Genomic DNA, 16,294 nt, shown 5'->3' on the forward strand with positions numbered 1-16,294 from the left:
AAAAGCTATATAGGGAATACTAGACAATGTAGTGCCAATGTATAAAATTTAATAGATGGCTCTAACTTAGAGCTTCATTTAAGTAGCTGTGTTGAGAAAGTTCAACAGTAGAAAAACAAATATAGTAACAGCACGCCCCCTACTGGTCATTGTTAATGCAAACGACTAAAATAATATTCCATAACCATCATAAAGACAGTGTATACAGTATTCAATATTAAAATAGCCCAAAAACAAAATTTTGCATTGGAACTTTTACCCGACTACTGCAGCCACATGGAGGGGGGGGGTCTACATATAAAATGTATGGTGTAGAGAATCCTAATATTTCACCAGAGGAACAGAAATAAAAAAAAAACAAAAAAAAACAAAAAAAAAAAACAACAGCATAGTTTAGTACATGCAAATAAGAGCCTGACCTTTGGAGTCATTCAGGTGGACGGCTTTGAGGTATGGAAGACCAACAATCTTATTAAACTCATCTAACATACGCTGGAGCCCGTTCTCTTCTGACAAGTTGTGACCTGAAACAAAAAGGTCGGAGGGAAAGCACTGACATGTCACCATCTGTGATGGAGATAAAGAAGAGGAGAGGACAGGATTACTAGGACACAGAACTCACCAGCAGCAAAAGCGTGACACGTGTCTAGGCACACGCCAATACGAGATTTATCCTTGATGTGGTCAATGATTCCTCGCAGCTCCTCAAAGCGACCTCCAACTGTGCTGCCCTGACAGCTCATATTCTCTAACACTGGGGAGATGACAAAGGGCTGTGAAAAATCTGGTACAAAGCAATGGGACAAGGAATACACAGGGAAAAAGGAAGCTGCATATATTATATGCCATATAGATTACAAACAAACATTAATGTATATACTGTGTATAGATGTATTACATACATAAAATATAATGTACACTTTATATATGGGGTGTTTATTGCAACTAAAATATTGATAGGTCAATGGTGGGCGGTACACCCAAACATATCTGATATCTATCCTAAGGATAGCTCTTCAAGATATTAGCCCTGGAAAGCCCCTTTAGGCTGGGGCCCCATGGCGTCAAGGCCGCAGAAAAAAAAACGTGGCATTTTACAGTTACTGTATGGTGACTATAGCAAATCTCATCCACACCTTGCTGAAAAATACCCGCAGCATTCACACTGCGATGTCCAAAATTGTTGACGTTTTGTACATCACAGCATGTCTATTTCTATAGAAACACTGGCGGTTTTCCTATAGGTATAATGGAAACAGAAACCACTACGGAAAAAAACACGTGTTGCCGCATTTTTATGCAGCCTGATATGTGAGGCCTTAGCCTTAAGATCAATAGGAGAACTGTCATATAGCACCTCATAAGGTGTAGGATACGCAAAACATTAAGCAGCACTCCAAAATAGTAAAAAATAGAGCATACATTTAGTCAGCCAATCCACAAGGTTTCAGTTCATCTCTATGAGACTTTTACAAAGTAAGTAGTAGGATATATTGAGCAGCCAGTGAACTCTTGAAGTTAATGTATTGAAAAGATAAGGGCATAAATAGAAGGGTATAAAGGAGCTAATGGCAAATTTTGTGAATATTCCTAGTATGCAGTAGTTAGTATCTACAAAAAGTGGTCCAAGAAAGGACAACCAGCAAACCAGAGACAAAGTCATGGACACTTAAGGTTCACATGTGGAGTGAAGGCAAGGACATGTACACTGATCCCATAAGAGTGGAAATTATTAAATGGCTGAAAAGAAAAAAAAAGTTTGCTATAACAAAAACATGCATTGAAGTTTGCACCATACGGGACTGCATAGCTATTGACCGATCAGACTGATCCCTGTCAAATGCTGAGAGCACCCACAATGGGCACATGAACACCAGAACTGGATCGTGGAGCAATGATAGAAGATGACCTGTATGCATTATAGGAAGAGAACAAAATGGCAGAATCAATGTGATACACTGAGCAATTTTCTGCTGCATAGATTGTGACTTGCAGTGGAGGCTATTGGAGACCCCCAAATCCATGCCTTTACATTTGAAGACTCGGAAGAAGCTGTAGAGTCACCGATATATGTGTCCGCAGCGATCGATAACTGTATGAGTCAATTATACTTTGTACACCAGTGTTATCTCTCCCTGGTGCATTTACATTGTTATGGGTTGGATCCCGGTGGACAAATGTCACAGATGTGCTAGTCCACGCGTTGAATTCTGGCATATGACCTGGGACTGCCCCCACATTCTGAAGGGAAGTTGTTCCTACATTATCCAATAATCCCTATGACATCGGTTCTGGCTACCCCACAGGTCTGCTCTGTGGGCCTTCTGGAGGAGGTGGACTGGCCCCATAACATGGGAATGTTAGTGTGGGAGTCATTATTCCTGGCCAGGAAACCTATTGCACTTAGGCCTAGTTCACACAGTGTTCCGCATGAACACATTCCGTTGCGGCTGCCGCAAAGGGATGTCGATGCAGTGCACTGGAGCTTTCTGCTCCGGATTAGTCCTAAATGAATGGGCCTCATCGTAGAAACGTAGAGATGTCAAACTATGCATTTAATTAAATATGGCATCTCAATAATTGTCTAATATAATTAAAAATAATTCATCATTCCATTTAAAGCTGAAGTTGGGCCTAAAAGTAGCCGGACACGGACTCCAATTCCACGGCCCTGATTATAATCATAGTTAGGCAGTAGAGCTCGTTATTATTATCATCATTATTATTATGATGCAGAATCTGCTTACCCACTGTCACTCCAGGAACTTGTGAGTGGGCATAATTTATACCATCTGCAATGAGTTCCAGGCACTTGCTGACTGGCATTTCCCCAATATGGGAACCAGGATGAATGTTGTATAATGTAAGGCCAAGCTTCTGGCATCGGTTTAATTCTTCAACTAGCATAGCACGACTCTTCTGAAACACATCTTTTAAACAAAAACAGAAAAAAAAGGGGGACAATAAAAAAAGCACATGATAATAGATATTAACTATAATAATCTTTAGGTATACCTGGCTTAGGTGAGCCAAGGTTCATAAGATATGGGCTGTGCGGCAGGATGTAACGGGACTTGAAGCCCAACTCATCACACGTTCTCCTGAACTTCTCTGCAGCCTCTTCTTCTAAGGGTTTACTGTTCCAGGTTCTCTGAGACCTCAGAAACAAACCAAATGCTCTGGCTCCAATACGTTTGGCCTCCAGTACTGCCTTCCACAGTCCACCTGTGCCCTCATAAGAAAGCATACAGTCCATATGATACAATCGGATATGTCAAATATTCTGCACTTAAGTCCACATACCTTGAATGGATACATGTGCTCCTACATACTTCTGGGTGCTCACACTGAGGTCAAGATGTTTGGACTCTGAATCAGACACCTCCCCTTCTTCTACTTTCTGGACATTTTTGTTACTGTGTTTCTTCACCACTCTCTTATTTCTCTCCGATGTCAGACGTTTAAACTCAACTAAAACAGGAATAAGAAGAATTTCATAGAACTTATTAAAATGAATGGGCCATTTCCGTAATGCAAGGATAAGCCAATTACCGCAGAGTTAGAGCGGATTTATGTAGGAGTTCTTAACACTAGGTAGTAGAAGGCAATTTTGAGTGCATAAACAACACAAAGATGTGTTCAAGTCAATGGGCTGAGCTCTGATACCAAACAAGCCACTGTATAAGTGTATGGTGTTGTGCTCGGTAAGTAGTGAAGAGGCTGCAGAGCTTCCCCGAACCAGGGCTGCCCTCAACACTTTCCCAAAAAAGAGGTGTGGGAAGTGGTGGGGCATAAAGGATACTGGAAATTTACGTCAGATATGAACTGGCGTACATGTTACACATTATCCTACAGGCTCAAGGCCCAGCAGTGGGTGTGCACCTTCTCATAAATGAGGCAGACCTTCCATCTGTTATACAGATTGGTGTTAAAAACGACAGTCTTCATAAATTATTAAAGTCTTCTGCCCCATAATTATTTTTCTAGTGTGGCTTATATTTCCCTACAGACCTACAGCTAATATCTCTATGTGGAGTCTTCTGACACTCCCCCGGGTGTCAGAATTGAGGACTACACCAGTCGGTTGGGAACTGGTGTGTATATATCTCATACCAACTGGTATATAACTCACACCAACACAAAAATAACAATGTGGCATCTTTGGCCCCAAGAAGGGTCCGCGCCCTAGATAAGCATATTTATGCCCATCTCTACCAGAAAACTGGCACACATGGGTTAGTAAATTCCCACCATTGTATGATAACACCCTGAAATTTACCGGTTTCAGGTTTCATGTCGGTAGGTGTGTCTTTATTCTGCTTCAGGTCTGTAGTTTCTCTTTTCTTTGATTTTTGCTTCTTATTAGGTTCTGATTGAGAAATGTCATCCAAGTCTATATTTGCTAGTAGCAAAGTCAAATTATTAGTTGGTAACTCATACAGTGAGCAAGAAAAAAAACAAAGCTAATAAAGACAAAATGAGAACTGTGGACGTTCACCGGTAGAGTGAACATAGTTTTATTTGAAAAACTCTAAAAAACATAAAACCCCTTAAACAACACTAGTATATTTATATTGTTTACTACATGTAAAATGACACTTTAATCATTCCATAATATCAGTTCTCATACCTTCTTTTCTCTTTCGCCTTTTCGTTTTGTCACCATCAGGGACTTGTTTCTTGTGTTCATCATCAACAATAGAATTGTCTTTCTCTTCCATACTCTGTGGGTTAACTGAAATCAGTGAAAATATGTCAGTGGCAGTAAGCGAGAAGAAACTTTGAAGATTCACAAAATAATATAAAAAAAAAACCAAAAAAAAAAAACACTCCTGTTTATTCAGGCAAAATATAATAAATCACAATTTATCCCTCCATGGTTATTCGGTTTACCCAAATGATATCATGCAGGCCTTGCCTAGGTACAAAGGGCTAGGGGGAGAGCCCGCTCAATATTTTGAGACACAATGTGCTAATAAATGGGCGAGGGCCCAGGTATATGGAATTGTAACAGCAACATCTACTGATAAATGAGATACAGACAAACAAACGAGAAATATACACAGCAGGAACAGCAAACAGGAAGACACTTGGGGGAGGAGGAGGGGGGGGGTAAAACAACCAGTAACAACCTAAGAGGAAAGGGAAAAGAAAATTATAAGGTAACTCCAGATCAGAAGAAGAAAGAGGATTCCTGAAATAGAATCCAAGGCCGCCAGAGAGTGCCAAAATTGCAGGGATCGGGTGGAATCTTCCGCCACCAGGGCTTCCATTTTCCAGGAGAAGCTCTTGCAGGAAGTAAACTAGGGAGTAGTGCTCCGCCAAACACTAACCATTTTAAGTACATTTGGGCCCACCAGAGAAATTTTTCATCTTGTTATTAGCAACTAGTCCACATGTGATTTTACCAATGCAGATTAGAAAATGAAAGCAGCTTACAGATTCGGTGCTACGACCAACAACTGCACTCAATCTCTGATACTAGCTTAATACACAAAACCTTTTGTGTATGATGTAAATGTGGTCATTTAAGGGGTTGTACAGGAATTAGAGATCTATGGCAGGAGGCTAGAGAAAGAGAGGAGAAAAAAAAAAAATCTGTCCTCAGCGCTCCAGTGTCCCCTGCCACACGACCAATCAGTGGTCTCAGTGGTCACAGGAAAGGAACACGAGACATCACTCGGATACATCACCGCAAAAGTCCCATGTCCAAACACTTTCTGAATGGGGCCTACTCAGGAACATTCATGTGGGAAAAAGAACAAAAAAACTATGTCCCATATTCTGAGGTCTGTCTCCATATAATAGAGTTAGTAACCTCAGCAATTTACTAACTGCACTAGCTCCAAAACCATACCTTCTTGATCCAAGACCGTGCTGCTGCTCTGCCCCAGTGTATAGGGAGTGTAAGGGTGTAACACCACCTAAAGCTAACAGTAGAACTTATGACCTAAGATCTACTGATCTTTAAGGACTACTGGTAGGCCATGTCTGCTATATAAGATCCTCTTTGGTATGGATCAGACCTGAAATAAATGTTATCGCCAACCTTGTGCTGGCACTGCTTTATGACAAGCTGTAATCCAGGGTTTTCTGAGAACACTCACATTTTTCAGGTTCCATATCTGTAGGTTGGGTTTCTGTATTTTGTGTCCGAGACTTGCTTGCAGTTTCTATTTTCTTAGTTTGTCGCGTTTTGTAAGGTTCTGATTTTAGATTGTCTTTTAAACCAGGATTTTCTGTGTAAAGAAACAAAATAAAATATATATTTTTTAAAATAAGAATCTTTATTTTACATATCAGCAAACTACTAGGTATAGCAGTATCATGTCATGTATCATTTCTGAAGCCTGAATATTATTTATTAATAGAAGCAATGAATATCCACAAAGAATAAAGCAGTGGTGCTCAACCTGTGGTACTTATACTCTAGGGGGTAACCCTGTAGACTAAGGGTGTATGTGCCATGGCTGAGAACCATTCCTCTGGAAATAACAGATTTATCAAGTGCTCAAGTTCTGAACCACCCACCATCTTCAAATACTGAGGCACAGTAGCTGCCAACCAGAGGAAGAAGTCAGAAGATATCGGGTTGAATTTATGAGAGAGGACCTCTTCCCCACTTGAGAATGGAATCTGTCATATGATGGGCAGAACTTGTGTCATGAATCCATTTTGCAAGATTCTTTAACAGATGTTTGTACCTTTCTGTCAAATCCTGCGTTTCTTTACTCTTTCCCTACTGATAACTGTTACCTGGTTCTCACTGTGTGTTTCTGTAGAATGAAGAGAAAAATTGGGTGGGGGAGGAGGTCAATAGTTATATCATGGACATTATAAAAGAGAAACGTGAATCTGATGACATGAATGAAAATATTGGCCATTAATATCACAAAGTGGATAATCCATTCAAGCTTTTCAATTCACATAATAAAAATAATAATATTAATAATAATCATTTTATTTATATAGTGGCAACATATTACCCAGCACTCCCATATTTGAGAAGGATAAATTAAAGTACCAAAGTTCTTTCTCTAGTTATATGTGGCCTAAATGCAGTGTCACTTTTTACAATCTGGAGACCATTTACAGACTTTAGTCTAAAAAACTAGCCTGCAATATTCTGCCAAATATTCAGTTCTCACAGATCTTAAAGGGGAGTCCTACAGAACAACTTATCAGTCGATCAGTATACCAATGGGGGTCCGACCACTGATCAGGAGAACGGGAGTTTTGTCTCCCATTCTGAATGAAGTGGTGAACAGGCAGCCTATGCACAGCTCCATTCATTCCCATGGGCGTGACAGAAATGGCCAAAGTACAGTGCTCAGGTATCTCCGGAGCTCCTATTGCAGTAAATGGAGCAGTGCACGCGCTACCTAACCACCGCTCCATTCAGAACAGGGGCTGAAAGTCACATCCTCCTGAACATTAGGGGTTTGAGCAGTCAGACTCTCACTGATCTGCAAGTTATCCTTTATCCAATGGATAGGGTAGAACTGGTTTAGTGGGAAAACACCTGTAAGGATGGTTTCACATACAGTTTACTTGCTGTAGAAGATAGTATAGAAACCGTACAGGTACAGTACAAATAGATGGGGTCCTGATACAACAACGGAGGTTACAAAACTCTGTTGCCAGACTACCCCAATATATTATTACACAACAAATTCTCATACCATTTTTCTTTGCCCTTTGTCTTTTCACTTTACCGCCAACTGGGATATTTTTCTTGAGCTCTGGAGCAGAGGAACTTTCTTCACCATGTTCATCCATTCTTATGGGTGCTGGAAACAAAGAGATCATTTACAAAAGAGTAAAGAAGTTGACCGTGATAATCTTAAAAGGATCTTGGACTATAAACTGAAGGAGCTATTCAATCTGAACAAACTATTCCCATAAAACACGTTTCAGGATGATATAAACCCTTATTCACATTCAAGCATTCAGGTAATTTCTATCGATTTTAACTAAGGCCTCAGGCACACGACCATAAATTTTATCTGCAATTGCAAATAAAAAGGACGGACCAATATATTTCAATGGGCCCGTACACACTGCTGTAGATTTTATGGCTGTGTGTCCGGGCCAAATTGAGGAGACACAAAATATGGAGCAAGTCCTATAACTGTCTATATCTGTGGCTCTGTCAATTCATTGAAATGTATGGGTCAGTGAAAGGCATGAATGACACACAGACACCAGATACTGCACGTGGTCGTGTGAATGTAGCCTAAAACAAAGAAACATAGGAAAGTCATAAATAAGATACTACAGCCAGCAGACATTGCACGGAGACCCGGATGAAGCTAGCATTAGGCTGAATGTAGGCATGCCCTGGCTAGATAGGATGCATCCGCTCCCATTCATTTCAATGCGACCACCAGAGATTACCGAGATACTACACTTGGCTGTCTCCATCTCTGGCACTCACGTGAATGGGAGCGCAGACATGTCTCGCCCAGCGACAGACCCTGACCAACCAGCCATTTATATTCTACCCTACTGACAGAGGACAGACATGCTTTGTAGTAGAATAGACTATATGTTGTTGTTGTTGTTATTATTATCTTATAGCTTATTTTCTAGCTATAGAAGTCACAGACCTATAGTTGTCAAGACGCAAAATTATTTATAATTTACATAAAAATAAACACTGTAATTAAAAAATATATTATATAATTTCGCTTGCAGAGATATTCCAGCCTGATACAGTTGCTCCACCTTATACACTTAGTATATAGTACTGTATATATCCACAGATGAGTATACAGCAGAGTCATGGCTGGCTGCTGCAAGCACTCTATATACAGACAGAGCAGCGGCGCCATCCACTAGCCCAGCACAGGATCAGAGGGGAGGATGCAGGGATGTAAATGCAGATTTATTTTATAGCCCCCTCCTGACTACATGTCAACTTCTAATCCTGGACAACCCCTTTAAGGCTCACCATTCCTGTGCATGGAGGTGACCACACACTTCTATGGGAGTGACTAGACAGCTGAGCTCAGGCAGCCACCACAGCTGTGACACAGAATCCCCAACGCCCATCTTAAAACATAGTGAAATAGACATTACACGTCTGCCGTCAGCACACAACGGGTTAACAATCAGGCGGGCTGCGCCTCCATCAACAAACTGCACAGCCACTGAGCCACGGCGTAGCCCCGCCCCTCAGAGCAGCAGAGGCCAAAGTGTGCGCTGTCCCCACACTGCAATCGTCACTTTATATACTTGCAGAACACTGGGGCTTCTTCAAAATGGCCGCTTATAAAGTCGTCATGACTGAGAAGACGCGAAAACGATGTATGGCTGCAGTAGCTTCCTAATAACTTGTGAAACAGTATGTATCCGTAAGAAGACGTGTCTAGCCCTCAGTGTCACCAAAGTCCGTCTGATAGAAAGCCTTTTGTGGGTGATACAGTGGCTGCAGACGGGAACAGTATGGGAAGGTTATAGGTGTACTGTACATTGTCTGATTACTGTTCGTGTGGCGCCCTCTAGCGATCATTGCTGCACATATTTTATCTGGCTAAACTCTAAATCTAAGTTACACTATGTTCACACTAGCATTTGTGTGCTTGAAAAGCCAGGTTTCCTCCCAGTTTCCGTTAATTTTACACTGAAAGCGGTGGAGAGCAGTGTCCTCCTTGTGAGACTAAGTGGAATCTGCAGCAGACTCCTCCATGGAGTAAGTAAGTGTGAGTGCGGCTGAATCAACCATGGAATCCTTGGCGAGATGTCCTGAAAACAATGGGTGACAGACTCCAGCTGGAATTTGGATGTGATTTTGAGGCAGAATCTCTCACAATCATCTCCAAATTCCTACATGTGAACTTACCAGAAATAAGGAGACAAGAAAGCACTACAAGCCCAACTTTCTTGTTGGTTCCCATTATAGTCAACAGAGTCCCTCAAGCTCAATTTGTGTATGATGGACCAGAGGAATGGAAACCTGGCACAGATATAAACCTAGCCTAACTACTTTTGTATCTGTGTACTATTTGCTAAAAAAAAAATCGGATGGCACACTGACGCTAGGTTCACACTAGCGTTTGGGTCTCCGTTCTCAGCTTTCCATCTTCTGTCGGCAGAAGACGGAAAGCTGTCAGAGCGGGTGCGGTGGTGAGCGTTTTATGCTCTCCACCGCAAAACCGTTTTTTTTTTTTAAATCGGACACAGAGTTCTGCATGTCCGACTCTGTCCGATTTTAAAAAAACCGGTTTCGAGGCTGAGAGCATAAAACGCTCACGGCCGGACATCTTTCAGACCCATTCAATTGAATGGGTTTGAAAGAGTTCTGCAGGTTTCCGTCTCCTGCCACAGTTTTGTGCAGAGAACGGAGACCGGGCGCAGATGTGAACGAGCCCTTACCCAGTTTATGGGATCTTTCACATGTCCATTGTTTTTCACTGACGTAAAGACACTGAGTAAAAAAAAAATCATGGCACTATTTTTTCTGTTTTCTCTACCATAGTTGTCTTGGCCTATCATGTTAATGGGGTTGTGAAAAAAACACAGCACACATATGATGTCTGTTGCACATAGCTACAGGTGTAGCAGACCCACTTAGTGCAGGAGCTGCCCTTCGAATCAAATGAATTGCTGAGCGGCACCTTGCTCTGAATGCAGGCACCACATGACAATTCATATGAATAGCTGGCAACTCCTCCTTCCCTCACCTCTAATACTCCAATGTGATTCAGCTACTCCCGGTCACATTGACAGTACGTCACTTCAATTGTTTATTTTCAATGTGACTGAAATTAAATGGGTTTTCCAGGCAAAAAAAAAAAAAGGTAAGTTAGTGCTATTAATAGGTTAATAAGTGCAACTAAATACCTTTTGCTGTGTTTTTGGAGTTATTTCTGGGTTTCTCTGAGCTCCTGGCATTTTCTGCATTTATTTACATAGGTAGCTTCCTGTTCTGTTTTACTACAACTACCATGGTGCATTGAGATTCACTCACAGCTGACTCGCGCTACTTCCCCCTCTCACTCACTCCCTCTCAGTTATCCTAGCTAGCCCACCTGCTACTAGCCCTTCTCAACTAACTAACTCAACCTACACCCCCATCCCATCATACTAACCTGTCTTCCTGTCCAGATCTTCTGGGCAAGGGAGATCACTTCCTTCTGTGGGGCTGGATCCTCCTCTTCTTGACGTCTTCCAGCTGTCCATGCCTGCACAATAGAATTGGAGTGCCAGGTGCAGCAGAAGAAGAGGTCTTGACGTCTGTTCTGTGCCCAGAAGATTCAGACCCAAAGATAGGTAAGCATGAAGGGGGCGGGTTAGTAAACGTGATTCTCTGTTTCCAGCAACTGGGAAATGAAATATCACCAGAAAATCTGAACGTGTGCCTGTAGCGGTCACATGACTGCTCTGACGATCTAGGTAAATATAGATTTTTTTTTGCAAAATAAGTTAGAAGGTAGACAGAGAGTGGGTGTTTAGCTTAGTGTAGAAATACCATTTTATACCGGACAAATCCTTCAACTATGGTTACATAACTAGTGTAGAGACAACTATGTAGTTTTAGGACTCCCTGCACTAGCTCACTCTCGCACATGGAACCTTTGAGATGAGACAGAATTTTAAGCCAGAGTCTCAATTCCGTGCACCAGAATTGAAATCTCCAGTCAGGACCTAGTGTAGGCCAGGTATATCTCATATCAACCTATTTCTGTGAGTTGTGTACATTTTTTGGGCTGAGGTCATGATGCCCTCCATGATCTCTACCCACTTTTGAGAAAATGTGGTAAGCAGAGCACAACATGAACTATGAAGGAAATTAAAACTTTTCTCCAAAAAATGCCTTTGTAACTATTTTATTAAAGAAAAGTGTAACCCTAAAGTCATAATGCATGTCACCGGCTTTTTTCAGCTTCTCTTGTTCTGTCTTTGGGTCTGTAAAAAAAAAAAAAAAAAAAAAAAAAAAAAAAAAAAATGGACAACAGATGTGTAGCATCAGTTTGTTGTCTGTAATTTTCATGGACTCGCAGACTTTAATGAAGCTCTGTGGTTTGCAAAATGGACCAAAACAGAACATGTGCAGCATCCCAGAGTGCTACTGCTTTAATTGTCTTTTGTGTCTCTGGCTTATGTCAGTGTGTCCCAACCTCTATATTCAAACCTTATGCCTGGGTAAAGCCCTGGCCTATTACAGGCCGCTGGGTGGGTTTGAAGGAGACTTTTGTCTGCAGGACGACCATTGAGGCCTCAGTCTAGAGTGTGTAGCTGAGACATACTTCAGAAACATCACTGCATGCCAACACTGAGATTGGACTTCAGAGGCCATCCATACAGCCTCTAGAAGGAGAAATTATTGCCCTATGCTCATCTGGAGACAGCCCTGAGAAGGGAGTGTTGGCAGACAGAACTTTGGACTCTGTGTCAGGAGGAGCAGTGGAGTTGACTCGGGACTAGAGATGAGCGAGTACTATTCGAAATGGCAGTTTCGAATAGCACGCTCCTATAGGAATGAATGGGAGCGGCTGGCACGCAGGGGGTTAAGCAGCAGGACGCCAGCCCTGCTGCGTCCATTCATTCCTATGGGAGCGTGCTATTCGAAACTGCCGTTTCGAATAGTACTCGCTCATCTCTACTCAAGACCTTAGCTAAAGGTAACCAGATCCCTGTCAGGACTATACTGCACTACTGTCCCTGATATCCATAGCTGGGAGTGGCACATGAGAGGACTTGTAGTTGGAGTGAAGTCAATCTTAGAACCTTTATCATCCTTGGGCACCCTCCTAAGAGCAAGACAGGGAGGTTGGACAGTGAGAGACTACTACCCTCATTCTGGAAGCTGTAGGTTGTACCTTCCACAGTTGCTAAAATAAAGCACTATCCTCTTTCACTGCACTACTGGCTGCCTGAGTCGTTCCTTCTTTAAAGGGGTTGTCTGAGTTAAAAGCTAATTCCTGCACTAATCTAAACACCCTCCCTCCATCTACTTTCTAAATAACCTAATTTAGCAAAAATGTATATTTACTCACATCCCTGGGGTGGTCATTTGCTGGTTATCCAGTGACGGTCCATTTCCAGAAATGGAATGTCACAACTACTCACCCCCCTCCACTATACTTGCCTCTCTTCCTTCCAATCTTCCTCCTGCAGGACGGCTCCTCCCTGTTTTCTGATGGCCGGTGCGCGCAATAGTCCTGATGTTGCTCTGTAGCCCATAATCCACCTCTACTGCGCAGCTCCCATGCCTGCGCAGTAGAGTTGGATCGTCAGCTACAGAGCAGCGCTGGGACTGTTGTGCAGGCCAGCAGAATTCGAAAAGAGGGAGGGGTCGTCCTGCAGAAGGAAGACTGGAAGGAAAAGAGGTAAGTATAATGGGTTGTGTTGAAGCTACATAGCAGGAAGCTGAACTACATAATCAAATGCAGAAGATTCCAGGAGCTTTCAGAGACACCCAGAGATCACTCTAAGGCCCCACGGTGCGGAAACGCAGCTTTTTTTGTTGCAGATTGCCAAAGCCAAGAATGGCTACAGAGGGAATGGGCATTATATAGGAAGTACTTATATTTCTCCCTTCTGTTTAGTCCGCTCCTGACTTTGACTCAAAAAACTGCAACAAAATCTGCAACAAAAGAAGCTGCGTTTCCGCATCGTGGGGCCTCAGCCTAAAGGTATTTGGGTGCATTTATTAACCCATTAATAGCACTAACAGACCTTTTTTAAAAAAAATTACCGTATTTTTCAGACTATAAGACGCACTTTTTTTCCCCAAAATTTTTTGGGAAAAGAAGGGTGCGTCTTATAGTCTGAAGGTGGCGCCTGGCATCCGCTGTAATAGAGAGACGGAAGCCGGCAAGTGATAGACGCCATTACAGGTGCCGGGGCCTGAAACATCGCTGCGCTCCTCTGCCCTGCAGGGCAGGGCTTCATGCAGGGCAGAGGATCGTAGCGATGTCTCAGGCCCCGGCGTCTATCCCTCCCCGGCATCCACCTCTCTAGTACAGCGGATGCCGGGTCAGTATCGGTGGCCCCTTCTCCCCCGGGGCCGGTCCCCACCGGCCCCGTACCTGTAGAGTTGCAGGCCGGCTCCTGCGCGGCGATATCGCAGGAGCCGACCTGTTCGGGTGACAGCCGGGAGCCTAATGAGGCTCCCCGGCCTGTCACGGCTATTTTAGTATTGCGGCTGGTCTCTATGACCAGCCGTAATACTAATAGACAGAATGTCCCATAGACGGCAATACAGTTGTATTGCCGTCTATGGGACTTGCGATCAAGTGACCGCAGGCTCAAGCCCCGAGGGGGGGGGGGGAATAAAATAGTAAAAAAAAAAAAAAAGCTTTAAAAATATGAAATAAATAAAAGTTCTAAATCACCTCCTGCTTTTTTTTTCAATACAAGGTGATCTAAGCAATAGATATCCCCCAAAATGGTATAACTAAAAATTACAGCTGGCCCCGCAAAAAAAACGCTCTATGCGTCCCCGTACAGCTGCAGGGTCACCTGTCAATGTGGCCTTGCAGCTGTTGCAAAACTACAACTCCCATATATTAAATATTTTACCAGTTTTTGCTTCAAAAATTTTTTTCCCTATTTTCCTCCTCTAAAACCTAGGTGCGTCTTATAGTCCGAAAAATACGGTAAATAAAAAATTTTGCCTGGAAAACCCCTTTAACATCAGGGCTATTCCGAACACCATCACATCGGCTCAGAGAGGAGAGGTCTGCTCTCCAGCTGGAAGCACCCCGGGGGAAACTACTACCATCACCATCAGGTAATGCTGCAGGACAACCCCACTTAGCGGTGTCCGGCCCAGAAGCGGGGCTGGGGTGCGTGGTTGAGTGTGCTCGGTCTAGCTGATGTTACCTCATCCGCACTACTACTCCCATCCTTCAGTTCCCTCCATCTGGGTTGTAAGAAATGGATTTTCATACAGTCCGTGATTCTCACAGGGATCACGTCTGCAAAATGCAGACATGTGCATAACTCTTCTGTGCTATTACACATCCCTGTTGCTACACTTGAGTTTCCTGAAACTACACGTGTGTTTTGTGATCAGTGCTAGTAATTTTCATTGCTGTAGAAAAAACAGCATATGTATTAAAGCAACTACACGCATGTAATAGCACATCTGTGAAATATGAGCTGGAAAATCCTGTCTTTACATCACCTGGGAAATACACTGGTCTGAATCTGGCCAGCAGACCTGGAATCCTAGCATCATAGTAATACATGGCCCCATTTATTGATCTCTTTGAGCCTAAGCCTCAGTGAACAGGAATAGGACGTCCTGAGTTTTGAAACAGATAAAGTGACAGCATCGAGCCAGACCTCATGTTATACCGTATGGGCAGGTGAGAGAGACAAATCAATGAATTGCTCGCTCACTTTCTAAAGTTGTGATGGGTCACAACTACTAAAGAGCACAGTCATAAATAAATGGTAGGAGAGCAGCCAGATCTCTGTCTCCTGGACTTCAGGAAACAAGAAAAAAATGGACCAACCAAATTCGAACAGACTGGCACAATGTTCAGCATTAATCTAATGGAGTAAATTTGGGTGTTCTTTATTGATAGAACAGGCACACACAAAGCGTTTCGGGTTTGATCATTGTACGGTCCGTTCGGGTTTGGTTGGTCCATCTTCATCATGTCCTGAGTTTTGTCCTGGGTTTATGGCCTCGTACACAGGCCCATGAAAATACATGTCCGTGTGTATGGGTCCATAGAAATGAATGGGTCAGTGTACTATTCATGAGAAACACAGCTAAATTGTGTGCATGAGGCCGTAGTCAATATTGTTATTTATATGTTCTAATAGGTAACCAGCAATAAGGCAAACAGTACTACCATACACAGTGCCTATTTTTTGCCACTTCTCTTGTTGGCAACAATTTGACCCATACTTGATTAGTGGGGGTTCCAATAGTCACATCCCCGCTGATCCTGCACTCCTCACCTATTCAGTGGTAGGTGATACAGGATTCTGACTGTAGTAACCCTTATATAATAACTACAGTCATTCACTGTACAGTATTTTTCCCTAATATATACTGTAATTTACATCTTCCATCTCTCTCCTTATAATGGGTGAGAGGGGAGTCAGAGAGGGAGTAGTGATAAAGTATTTCTAGGAACAGAAGACTGATGCTGAGGGAGGGCCAGGGTCAGACAGACCGCAGAAGATAAGTGTACTGAGGTAGACAAAAGAGGGGATAGTAAGCAAAGTAAGATGCAGTGTTAAGAACATTACATCTTCTAGACGGACAGCAGCACACATAGAAGAGAGGAGAAGACAGCATATTTCAATAGATTGATATACTAAGCTG

General features: G+C 42.7%; 1 protein-coding gene across 2 annotated transcripts in view; it reads right to left on the reverse strand.

Annotated features, from left to right (window-relative positions):
- LOC142218261 (putative endonuclease 4) overlaps window positions 1–9,101 on the reverse strand; it is a 31,996-nt gene extending 22,895 nt beyond the window's left edge. Inside the window, exons 1-10 of one of the 2 annotated variants that reach the window (XM_075286845.1) lie at window positions 8,954–9,101; window positions 7,683–7,790; window positions 6,108–6,239; window positions 4,631–4,735; window positions 4,280–4,393; window positions 3,304–3,471; window positions 3,016–3,225; window positions 2,748–2,930; window positions 623–754; window positions 420–524 (exon numbers count right to left, since the gene is read on the reverse strand). In XM_075286845.1, the coding sequence (XP_075142946.1) occupies window positions 420–524; window positions 623–754; window positions 2,748–2,930; window positions 3,016–3,225; window positions 3,304–3,471; window positions 4,280–4,393; window positions 4,631–4,735; window positions 6,108–6,239; window positions 7,683–7,790; window positions 8,954–8,966 (1,270 nt within the window). In that variant the 5' untranslated portion in view covers window positions 8,967–9,101. Of the gene's footprint in view, window positions 1–419; window positions 525–622; window positions 755–2,747; window positions 2,931–3,015; window positions 3,226–3,303; window positions 3,472–4,279; window positions 4,403–4,630; window positions 4,736–6,107; window positions 6,240–7,682; window positions 7,791–8,953 lie in introns of both variants that reach the window. The other variant, XM_075286844.1, reaches the window with a different exon arrangement.
- Window positions 9,102–16,294: the final 7,193 nt, after the last annotated feature.

Source organism: Leptodactylus fuscus, chromosome 9 (genome assembly GCF_031893055.1).
Source record: "Leptodactylus fuscus isolate aLepFus1 chromosome 9, aLepFus1.hap2, whole genome shotgun sequence".
NCBI classification, from domain to species: Eukaryota; Metazoa; Chordata; class Amphibia; order Anura; family Leptodactylidae; genus Leptodactylus; species Leptodactylus fuscus.